A 12605-nucleotide genomic window follows, 5' to 3' on the forward strand; every position below is an offset into this window, starting at 1 on the left:
ACTACAAGGCAAAATAAAAAAGACAGAAATATTGCTTCACGTTTTTGGAACACAGGGGAAGCGAGGAGTGCTGGATTTATCTCAGTTTGCAAGCCAGTATTTCCACTTCGTTTCCGAGGACCTGGAAATTAAATCAAACACTCCTCAGGTAAGCCAAATACAGGAAAACTACTTCAACAACACTTTTGCAAAAAGGTGCAGCTGAGGGAAAAGCAGTGGCAGAACAGCAAACATAGAAACTGTGTGATATGTGTAGCCATGTGCATGCCGTGTGGCTGAGTGACGTGAGCAGAACTGAAGACTGTGACAGTGCGGGGACAGTTTAGTACCTGGAGGCTAAAATCTGTCTGGGATCTGACAACAAACTGAACTACTGAGCTTTGTTTGCCACACACTGATTACCCTTCCTACCTGGATACATATGACAAAAACGTAACATTGTGGTGTGACGTTATGATGAAAAACTTAGTCCGACGATGGTGATGAAGGTGACATGGTCCTGTTAAGTGAAGTCATTGGATGAAAGGAGAAGTCTGGCAGAAATCCTTCATATTTACACCAACTAAGGCTGTCAAAGTTAACGCAAATTTGTTTTAACACGACTAATTTCCTTAACGCAATAACGCAACTTGCGATTTTTACATACATTTGCATAAAGAAAGCACATTTGTCCACTCCCATGTTGATTAGATGATAAGACTTGACAAATCTTCCTTAAGGTACATATTTAACAGACATAAAAATTGATGATTAATTTGCGATTAAATATTTTAAGTGATTGACAGCCCTAAATCCAATAAATGATGACGGTGAGTGCATGTATGCATGTCTTTATTCATGTGCGTGTCATGTTTGGAGGCTGCACATTGACTGTGGTCAGGACAGCAGGTGTGAGTGAACAAGAAGCAGACAGGAGATGCCTGCAGCAAAGTGTGTGTGTGTGTTGATTTGTGGATCTGCAGAGGGACGCAGAGTCTGAGGCAGAAACTGACGAGTCATTGCAGAGCAAAAGGGGCTTGGTTTATTTCCCCTGCATAAATCTTCAGACAGTTTGATGCTTGAACTGATGTACCATTTTTATATTTCATAAAGTTATACTGTAAAGTGCAGATTTAAGTTCATATTTAGAAAAAAAAACAACTAAATATGGTCACAGTTAAGGGAATCTTGTGTCGTATCCAGGTACAGTTCATTTTATTTTTCATAAAGTATAAATCTGTGGAGTCCTGTTTATTTAGGCGTGATCCTGAGAGGGATTTGTAAGACTGTAATCTGCATAAAAATCTAATTATAATAAATAGAAAATCGAGAAAACGTTTCTGGATCCAATGTTAATCCATTTTCTGAAAGGTTGAAAAAAAGAAGAAAAAAAAAAAAATCACTTACGATTTAAATTGACTATTTTCTCCTGCTTTTCTTTTTTTAAAGATTATATTGTTATTGAAGACGCCACATCTTTATTGTTTGCTGCTACAGGTAGCTCCTGTTATTGTCTATTCTTTGGAGGGATTTAGCATAAAGGAAAAAAAAAATCTCTTCTGTGCTTAAAATACAGAATGACATTTTAAAAACATCCACTGAGCACGTTACATATCGCCTAATCTGACAAACAATACTAGTATTCAGTCTTGTTTTACTTGGCTGGCAATCTGACACTTCTCAATTCATCATGCCCAAAATGATTAGAGGTAGGCTGAAACAAGTCTGCGTTCTTATAAACTGTTTCAAAGAACACTAATGATTGTCGAGTGAAGCATAAGCAGCGCCCTGAAGGCACACAGACGTCAGTTGGTGAAAGCCAGTTAAGAATCTTAGCAAGCCCAAACATATTGTAGGTTTTCTTTCAGTATGTGTGTTTAACTGAGAAACAACAGACCAACAGTTCTCCATCTCAATAAAGCAGCTTTTCTTGTTGCCAACATGTTTTACGAAATGAATGCTAAGCTTTGCTAGGGCACAGACACACACACACACACACACACACACACATACACATTCCTGTCCCACTTCAACACCTAGGAAACATCCTCGCCCCTTTCTCACTAATTTTAGTCTTGGCTCCTTTCAGTTCCTTTTTGTCACTTGCCAAAACTGCCCACCAAGGACTCTACCTCCCTTCGATTCTCATCTCTCCTACTTTACTCCACGCCACTCCTCTTTTAGTTGGCATCCTCGTATGCTGACTCAGCATGACTTTAAGGTTTGCACCGTTCCCCTTTCCTTTCACCAATTCCTTTCCTAACCTACTTACAAAATTAAATACCAAAGTTTGAAAAGAAGAATAACCTGAAGCATTTTGCGTCTTTTACCACCATCTATAAATGCCTTGTTAATCTGGATTTAAAAGATCACGGTTAAGCTCAGTGGATATTTTTAAAAAAGGTGTATGCCTTTTAATTTCAACTATTATTACCTCGCATTAAGAGTCTAACAAATAATCATTAACACGCTTTACAACATTAAATGCAGCAACTACAGTAATTATCCTGAAAAATCAATTGTATACCTAACCAGTGGTGTGATTTTGTATGGTCGTGTTGACTGAAGTAGACTAAGTAGAGAAAAAGGTAGAACCAAACTAGGGTTTCACAGGGTTTTCTAGTAACACTGTACTCACTACTACAGCTACTCAAAACACGGAGCCCCCGTCTACCTCGACTTCCAAACGACCTTCGCACTGTGGCTGCAAGCAATGAACAGAGAAGTGAGGTGAGACCAACAAGAAAAAAGAAACAATACATAATGTGAAGTGAGAAACCAGTACGTTTTTAAAACATCATGACATTTGAGAAACAAAGCCAACTTAAAGTAAACTGAAGGAAAAGTCTGGTATTGCAGTTCAGGGTGAAATACAAAACAGAGCGTTTAAAATATACATACAGGATGTGAACAGTTGTTAAAGTACAGTTAACTCTTGATTTGCGCACTTATTAGCAGTCCGGATTTGAGCACATATACATGCAACTTAAAACAAAATTGATCAGCTTTTTTTAGGACTACACCGTTTTGGGAAAAACAATTTTTGCATTAAAAAGGAATAGTTTGCCATTTTGGGAAATATGTTCACTTGACAAAAAGCCAATGGAAATCTCCCATTGGCTTTTGGATTATTGCAGGAAATAAGCTCTGTGGCAAACAAACATTTATGATACATTTTGTTCCGTAAGATAACCTTCACAAATGAACACCACTTTTAGGATTTTTGAAGTGTGAATGCAATCGCCAGAAGTAAAAAGCAAACGTTATGCTATAGACGGACTACACCACGGCCACATGAGTGCGAGTATACACAACGAGGCTGTAAAGGCGGACGAGTCGGCGTGATGACGTTTAGTATTCTCATTTAGCCGCTTGTTAGCAACCGCCTTTTTAAAAGACACGCAAAAGCTTAAAAATTCACGAGTTTGGATATCTACTGGCGTATTTTATATCATAGAACAATAGGTTAAAATCTCTTCAGCTTGTGTTTAACCACAGACCTTATTTCAGGCATCTAACTAAAAACCCATTCACAAACCCCACTGACTTTGAGACGAGGGAACCGGAAGTGTTAAAATGCTAACCCATTTCTGGGTTCTAAGACTCATTCCTGCACCATTCGCTTTCTTGCTAAATATAAAGCTAGACTTATGAGACGGTTAGCTTAGCTCAATTAGTATTAAGACAAATACCACACTAAGAGTCAGCTGATCTCACACAGCAGCATTACAACACTCCGGTTAAAAAAAGCCCTCAGAGATCCATGTTGGATCTGGAAGATGCACCTTTAGACACACGTTTTGTAAAACCCGTTCATTGTCCCTCATAAGTTTTAACCACTATTCTTGTCAGTAATGTCTTAATTACATCTGTGTTTCATAGAATTAATATTTTAATGAATTTACACAAGAAAGGTACAAACATCCTCCTACAAGCACAACTACAATACTACCAGCCTTTTACACTTCGTTTTTGTACAGAACAAACAAACTAATTTAATATTTAAAGGCCCTTTTACAGTGTTCCTGTTTTAAAAACTAGTTATCTGGATACATAAGCGTTTTTTTAACCAACTCCTGGCACTATTGTTTAATGAGCTCACTTGCTATAGCCTATATGCTGATAAAATCTGCCAGTGATAGTTGTCATTTCAGCGGGCAAAATCGATGTTCTGCAGTTAGAAATGACAAGCCTGCTTTTGCCTACTTCTGTCAAAAATTAAGAACTCATTATTTCAAAAAGTACAAAAAAGTTCAGGTAAATCTGTCACCATTAAGCTAAGCTAAGCATCTGCAGCTTCATATTTAGCGCACATACATGAGTGGTAGGCTATCAATCTTGTCCTCCAACTGTCAGCAGGCATATTTCCCAACATGTCAAACTATTCCTTTAAAGAGCACTTACACCAACTTTACAGTGCACTAGTCAAGAGTTAGCTGTTGAACATAAATGCATCATGCTCTGTTTTGAGCCCCGGCAACATAAAATAAGATGAAGTTGAGAAACGATGCTGATGAAGTTTTAGTGTCCATGCACAGCGGGGCTTGTCCGAGCTGCACACTGATAAATATAGCCCTAAGTCTTTTCTTTCTCTCCCTTCACCTAATCCCTCATTCATTCCATACAGGCAGGTTGCATCACCATGGCTACCGATGATCTCCCGGCGTTGGAGGCGGTCGGCAGAATTACTCGGTTGTTCTGTTTGGGAGTTTATGTGCTCACAACGTACTTTGAGGTTTCCTAAATATTCTTAACACACAGTGAATTTGTGTTTTGTAATCTGCTGATTAAATGCATTTAACGCAGCAACAACCTTGTTCAATAATCCCACCGGGAATTCTGCTTGTGCAAAACTTGTGAATAGTTCACGTTGACTAGATTAACTTACAGTTTCTTTATGAGATGCTGCTAAATTAAGTTGTAAAGTGACTTAAAATAATGTGCATCAATTCACAATAAGTCAGAATGAGAGTATAGAAATGACAGACAAGAGTTGTCTTTGTGCACAAACTGGTTTTCAGCAAGGCGAGAGATTTGTTTACCCAAAAAGCAGGATTTGATTATTTCCTGCGTCAACAGATGCAGTCCTGCCAGTAAAGAATGAACTCATTCAGGTTGAAGGGGGAGACTGAATGAGGCAGGCTGTGTTCGAGAGCCCGGTCTCGGTGGTTTTGAACCATGAATGGCTGAATAGCTCCCAAAAAAAAGTAGTTCACCTCACTGTACTCTGGGGATCTCTTTAGCTCTGGTGCTCAGTGTTGCTCTGAGGCTACTTTGCATCTTAGTTAAATGGATACCAGCTTACAGCTTCAGTTTCATATAGTATGGGCCATTGATTAGACACACCTGATGCCAACCATTCTGACTCAAGGAAATCACTTTATGTCCCAAATCCATACTACACATCAACTGTACTGAGTATGAACTATACACTAGTATTTTTCAGTTAGCATACAAATCATAGACAGTAGCATACATCAAAAATCAAACTGCAGCTTGAATACTACTGACAATTAAATTTAAAGACGTATATAGCTTTCTGAGGTGTTGTTTTACCACCTTACACAACTAGTTGTATTTCAGCTATGAGCAGCTGCTCCATTTCCTTCCAATATCAACGCACACTTTAAGTTTGTATATTGACCCTTTTTTTAGTGTACTTTATTTAGTTATTTTCTCAGTTTGAACACACTACATACTCAAAACCTGCTTAAAATTACACATTTTCATGGTCAATTAATCTGTCGATTATGTTCTTGATTAATCCATTTGACTATACTTAATTTGGTCTCTTTTCTTTTCTCATCTCTTTTGCTGTTATCACAAAATCTGCCAAAATATGATTTTGATTTGATTCAATTCAGCGGCCTGAGATCGATATCATGTGACACAATCAGTTACATTTACATCAACTCACTAAAAGCAACTAAAATATGATTTGACGATTTTATTACTGGGCTCTGTAAGAAGGATGTGCGCTGGGACGGAAACAAAGACGTCCTATGAGAAGTTCAAAATAAAGGCGTATCTTAAAAAGATTATCTGCATCAATGTCTTCACTTTGCATCGATGATAGTGGATCGTTGATCACTGAATCGATGGATCAATCCAGATCGATGGATCGTTACACCCCTAATGAACACCCTACATACTCAAAACCTGCTTAGAATTAGTATGAAGTATGGAAGTAGGACAACTCTGATTTTGTGGACAAGAGTACAAATGAGACGACATCTTTTTGGAAATGGCGTGCAGCCCAGAGCTCTTGGAAGACAGAAAGGCAGCCTTGTGTCCCACCATGCTGTTTTCAAGGCTTGGACATTGACCTGCTCAAGCTTGGCTGCCGCAGTGCCATATGTTCAGCAGAGAACTTGAAAAATGTTGTGACAAGTTAATTTAGCTACCTGCTGCAACCCCCCCATCAACCACAGCTTTCCCTCCCTCCAGCTCAGCTTGGTTTTAAGAGTTTAAAATACCTTAAAGGAGCTTACAGATGTGCTTTGTTCACTTGTGTGTACACACCACACACTCCTTTATATCCGATTAAAAGGTGGAGTGAAACCGATAGCGCTTTGTTCCTAAAACATGTTCAAATGAATGCATGATTGAGGGGAATGTTTGATGCCCCTGGGCCATTAGAGGCAGACAGCGGCAGCGACAATTAGGGCTTGAGAGAGCTTGTCAACATTTCTCCTCTCTTGCTAGACAAAACTACAGCTTGTCAAGTTCCCCTGCCGTCTATTTAATGAAGCCTGTAAAAGCAGACGGGATTAGAGTTAGAAGTGACGACTGACAAATGTTATGGCTGAGCGGTGAAATTATTAAATCATTTTTTACGTTTGTTCTTGTTTATCTAGGACAAGAGAGGGAGGAGGGGCCACACTAAAACCCAGATATCATACAATAATGCCTTATCCCATTGTTTGTCTTGCTCAGTCTTTAATTTGCATTGGCTTAAGACTTGCTCTTCACAGGGAAACTACCCTTTTTTGTTTGTTTGTTAGGTTGTGTTTCTATTTGTAATCCCATATTTCCTTATATGGAAAATGTTGTTCTTTTCTATAATAGATAAATCCCAGGCTCCAGCCATTGAAACCTGTTGAATGCTGCCATTGAGATGACAGCAGAAGTGAAGCTAAGGGAATTGGGAGGAAGACAATGTAACAGGAAGTTGGCATGACTGATACAAAACTCATATAGCCTTCCTTGGAAGCTATCACAAATGCTTGAGATGCATTCAATACTTGCACTTCCTCCGCAACGATCCCCTGATTATTAGCCTCCATTAGCTCACATAATCGCAATACAGCACTGACACTGCTCTACTAATGCCTCGGCATGCTTTTAACCTTGGAGAAATGAGAGATCCTCCTCCCTGCACTTAATAAAAATCCTTTTATAAAGAAAAACAAATGTGTTTGGCATCTTACCCCGAGACCCACCTGATCTCACAAGCCTGTCCAGCCTCTCCATGGAAGGAGAGGGCACCCTGGACCTGGGGCTGCCCGGCATGGAGCACTCGGAGCCGGCATCAAAAGAGTCGTCATGGTTCAGCATTAGCAGCTCTCTGACACACTTGTGGCAGACGCTGTGCTGGCAGGGCAGGATCAACGGGTGGGTGAAGAGCTCCTTACATATCGGGCAGATCAGCTCCCTCTCGATGTTCTTGATCGGGACCTGGTGATGGAGACATTATCATCGTGAAAACTGACACTTTTTAAAAAAGGGAACATGTTTCCCACCCCGAAGAAAGCTGTTTGTGCTGCTACGCGTGGGATGTTACCCAATCTTACATGTACCAGCATTGTTTTTAGCATTTCATCCCCAGAAGAGTGCCTTGGACTCCCCCCTTTTTTGACACTTTTTAAAGTTGAATTTTTACATTTAAGAGTTTTGCATGAAACTCACAGATGCCGTCATCCTTTAACATACTCTTAATAAGAGACGAAGAAGAACAGAAGGCATCACAGATCAGTCTGAAACTTCATACTTGGAGGCAAGGATGCAGCTGTCTTTGATTCTTGGAACAATAACCTATTATTAGGACATTTTAGATGCAGCTAAAATAGGCCTATTGTCTGCGCTTTAAGCTGTGCAAACAGCATTTTGCTGTGTCAGTGAGGTGGGAAAATGGTCCCTTCAGGTATGTAGATTCAGTATGAAGTATGTAGGGCAATGCATTTCTTTATCCCACCTGAGCATATAACTTTACTTTGAAAAGCTCTGATGCAGTCACAATATAACAGCCAGCCAGCCACAGTGTCTTTACCATGTTTCTGATACACATTACATAAGACAGGATTAAGCCCAGCTGGCTAAATATAGACAAACAGTAAAAATACACCAATCCAGCAGCTCACGTTTGAACATTTTAAAAAGACAGTTTGTTTCTACTGTTGTATGTAGAGTTTCTCCTGAATTGTAATGTATTATATGTAATGTATTGTTGTTGTTTTTTTTATTTCTTTATTATCTGGACCTTGAGTCTGCAATAAAGTTTGAATTGAATATTGAATAGCAGGAGCTCCAGAGAGAAAACAGTCCTCCCTTATTCACAGACTGATTAGCTCCTTTACTGCAGGTGGTGTGATATAAAACATCCCAATAAAGCCTGCCTTCCTTCTGCTGTGAACAAACATGCATTTAACTCGGGTTAAAAACGCCTCCACACGTGCTAAGAGACAATACCCAGAGAGATAGAGGAAGTTTAAAGAGAAAAAAAACTTCTGCTCAAATCTAATTGTTCCTTTAAAAACAATAGAAAACTGTCTGGAAAACAAGAATGAATGAAACAGAGACAGAAGAGGCAGCTGCAGACTTCTCACAATGCCCGGTCACGTCTTTATAAGCACAGCAGAGCAGCTACAAGGCGAAACAATGACGAGACAACATGAAAAAGGCTTTTATGATAATAGATCCTCTCTCTTTCTCTCACTTACCCCGCTGATGCTGCTGCTGCGCCTCCTCTCCGCAGACATCATGGTGAGGGAGAAACAGTAGAAACCTGACTCTGAGAGTCAAACTACACCTTTATCCGGAGGGTTTTGTTGTTCGGGATAAAAACAAACTTCTCGGACTGGAGGAGAAGATGCCGACAGCGACGACTGGGTGAATTTAAATAGTGTGACGCCGCTGAGAGAGGCGGTGAATCAGCAGCCGGATCACTGCTGCAGCGACTGAAGGCAGGCGGGTCGAGAGACAGAGAGAGAGAGAGAGAGAGAGAGAGAGGGGGCTGGTCTCCATAGGAACTAATGCTGCCTTCACGTGCTGCTCGTAAACTTTAACCAATCAATCCAGCTTGTCCATGCAGGTGTTTTTATCAGGCATTGATTGGTAGGAGAGAGTCTGCACTATTTTGCATGTAGTTTGCTTTTTGCATTATCTGCCTTGTTTCAATCAGAGTTAAAGCAGCAGTAGGTAGAATTGGAGCAAATAGAGAATAAGACTATTTTCTCTATATTCTCCTTGGCAAAATGTTGAAAGTCACCCTAATAATTAAATAAGTTTAGGCATGGCAACTGAAACAAGAAAGTTCATATTTTTTTTATCCTGCATTATCTAATATATCTGTATAATGTGTCTGCACACACAGTAAGTAGGGCTGCACAATCTAAATTTGATCAAAAGCGCAATATGGGGTATTGCAATTTTCAAATCACAGGAGGCACAATATTTTTAAAGGCGAAATCTGTCAAACTACTATTTTGCTGCAGAAATGCCCTGGCCTATACATCATATTGTACAGACTTAAAGCTGCAGTGGGTAGAAATGGAGCAAATATGATTAAAAAAGGTTATTTTTTATAAAACGGTCACTATATCCTGACAGTAGTGCACTCTAAAACTCCGATCAAATAGATAGATAGATAGATAGATAGATAGATAGATAGATAGATAGATGGATAGATGGATAGATAGATAGATAGATAGATAGATAGATAGATAGGTAGATGGGTAGATGGATAGATAGATAGATAGATAGATAGATAGATACATTCTTTGTTAACAGAAAAGGGTCAGATCTTCATATCAGAATAGAGTTATGGGGGTATATCACTACTTAATAATTATACAATGCTTTAAATAACAGGGCAGGCTAAAATATAATATTATATCTAGACTTTTGAACTGCATATTGTTGGCATTAATATGATTACACATAGTTGACATATATTATTTTACAGGAATAGAACAAGTAGAATACAGAAGAGGGTCTATTAGTCATTACAATGAATAGGGTGTAGAATAGAATTAGATAGATAGATAGATAGATAGATAGATAGATAGATAGATAGATAGATAGATAGATAGATAGATAAATAGATATATAGATAGATAGTAACTTTATTGATCCCGAGGGAAATTCAAGTCTCCAGCATCACAGTTCCATAGTGCAAAACATGGTAGTAAAAAGGCAGTAAAAAGTTAGTAGTGCAAAGTACAAAGTACAAAAAAATATACCAGATATAAAAAAATACAAGGAGATGAAGAAAACTGTTAAAACTGAATATAGTGCAAGGTAACAGCTGTGATTCGGGACTATTAAAAGTATAAAAAGCATATAAAAAGTGAATATAGTGCAGAAGAGACTGTTAAAAATGAATATAGTGCAGGGTAACTCCAGCAGCTTAGTCTATGAAAGTGCTCTGTGTGTATTATTATCTGTGTATTATTATCTGTCCTGCAGACCGTCCTCAGTGGCTCACCAAAGTCAGCAAGCTTCATGCTCTGTGGAACACGATTGTTTGTACAAAATGTCAACCAAAAAAACTAAAATGTTAACCTGATGGTAGGAGTAGAGGTCTAAAGGTCAATGGAACACTCAAATGAATACAGTTCATCCTGGGGCAAGCATGAATGGGTGTACCATTGTTTTGCCAATCCGAATATAAAGATATTTCACTGAATAAGTGCAATGTTTGACCTCGTTGTGATAGTCTACTAGAGGAAAAAGTCAGGGAATCACCAAAGTCATTACAATGTATCCTCTAAGGACCATGAATATATGATGCATTTCAATCCATTTAAAAGTTGTTAAGATATTTCATTCTGGACCAAAGTGATGGGCCGACTATTAGCCTGTTAACCATGGTGCCATGCTGCTAGCATGGCTAAGATCTTGAATACTACATACATCACAAGCAACTCTTATACACAATATGAAGCATAGTCTACGTGTACTGAAACAAAATTACTCACAAATGTGAAGAGACGGGTACGTTGCAATAAAAACTGAAATACAAAAATTGCATTTGAGGGAATGGAATTGGACGTTGGGTAAAGCGTCTTGTGTCTGCAGATATTGGCGGCGCGAAATATCATTATTACACTTGTAGCAGCAAAAACAAAGTGTGTGCAGTGTGTATTTTAGGCTATAATACAAACACAGAAGTGCAGGAGGTTGGCAGCATGATTGATGCATGCTCCACTAGTTTAGAGCAGTGGTACCCAAACTTCTTCCCTTGGAAGGCCAGAACTGAAATTGAATGGTGGGCCAAAAGCAAACACCTATTGTATTGTATTGTTTCGTTAAGATGCACAATGGGATCCCAAGTTCCCTTAACTTAAATGCCTTTTGTCTGTGTGCCACTGTCTCTGCCTCTCCATTTTTCTCTTACCTCACTCACGCCAAACTGACTTCCTGCGCAAGTGTCACTCGGCCCGCCGTGCTCAGATTATGAAAAATAATTGATAATAAGTAATTCTACATATTAAATAGCATTTTTACATTACAAAAAAATAAAACGGCATAAACAGCAATTTTTATTGTATCTTTCTTTTATTATTAAATTTGTTTTTACTACTTATTACTTTGGGCATCCCTGGTTTAGAGTCGATGTAAATGTACATCAGTACTTCAAATCTAAAGTTACAACAAAGCTCTCAAGTTCCACACAACATCCTGCTTAGCGTTTATATAAAATAGGCTCACTAGGTTTTCAGTCTCTGGTCTGACAAATAGGCTACTGTATTCAGCCCTCATAGAAGGTTCCTATAAAGGGGCCCATGTAAGCTATAACTTCTGTTAACTTTACAGTCTCTACTAATGTCAGGGTTCCTTTTCTTCTTTCGGGGGATTTATGATCTGCTAACTGCTTGCTGCAGTGACACTTCGTAAGGTCTGTAGTTCATTTTATTGCACATTAGGGCCCCCTATAAAGGTCAACCCAACAATGCTTTGGTTAAAGAACAAAAGGAACCATGTCACAGCTTTTGGGGAGGGAGTTGTAATGTCTTTGAGAAGTGAAGTGTGGCATAGACAACGCTGTGCAGCAGCACAGAATGAAATGGATGAAATGATGAATTAATCTACTGGCCAAAATGTACACAGTCACTGGAGGCACTGCAGGCATCTGTAGGACTCTGTTGACTAATTTACTCTTCCAACAGCATTTGTTGGCAGCAGACCACACAGACAGCAGCTCCAGTATCAGTCTCACTTTGTCACCTCAGTCAACTTTCTGCCAGTTTTTCAACAGTAAAATGTTTTAGTTGAATATTCTGTGGGTGCAGCCTGTAGGGACCTAGAGGACCAACGGAAGTGCTTGACTGCCTGAAAAAAAATCCAAAAGGCTCTATGAAATTCTGCATCATTTTCAAATGATGTGACCTTTTTTCATTCTCAGA

The 12605-nt window shown here is 39.0% G+C and overlaps 1 protein-coding gene across 3 annotated transcripts in view; it reads right to left on the reverse strand.

Annotated features, from left to right (window-relative positions):
* trim36 (tripartite motif containing 36) overlaps nt 1-12605 on the reverse strand; it is a 38447-nt gene that overhangs the window by 23182 nt on the left and 2660 nt on the right. Inside the window, exons 1-2 of one of the 3 annotated variants that reach the window (XM_037778703.1) lie at nt 8919-9168; nt 7410-7656 (exon numbers count right to left, since the gene is read on the reverse strand). In XM_037778703.1, the coding sequence (XP_037634631.1) occupies nt 7410-7656; nt 8919-8960 (289 nt within the window). In that variant the 5' untranslated portion in view covers nt 8961-9168. Of the gene's footprint in view, nt 1-7409; nt 7657-8918; nt 9169-12605 lie in introns of those variants that run through there. The other 2 variants (XM_037778701.1, XM_037778702.1) reach the window with 2 other exon arrangements.

This window comes from Sebastes umbrosus, chromosome 8, assembly GCF_015220745.1.
Source record: "Sebastes umbrosus isolate fSebUmb1 chromosome 8, fSebUmb1.pri, whole genome shotgun sequence".
In the NCBI taxonomy this organism is placed as follows: Eukaryota; Metazoa; Chordata; class Actinopteri; order Perciformes; family Sebastidae; genus Sebastes; species Sebastes umbrosus.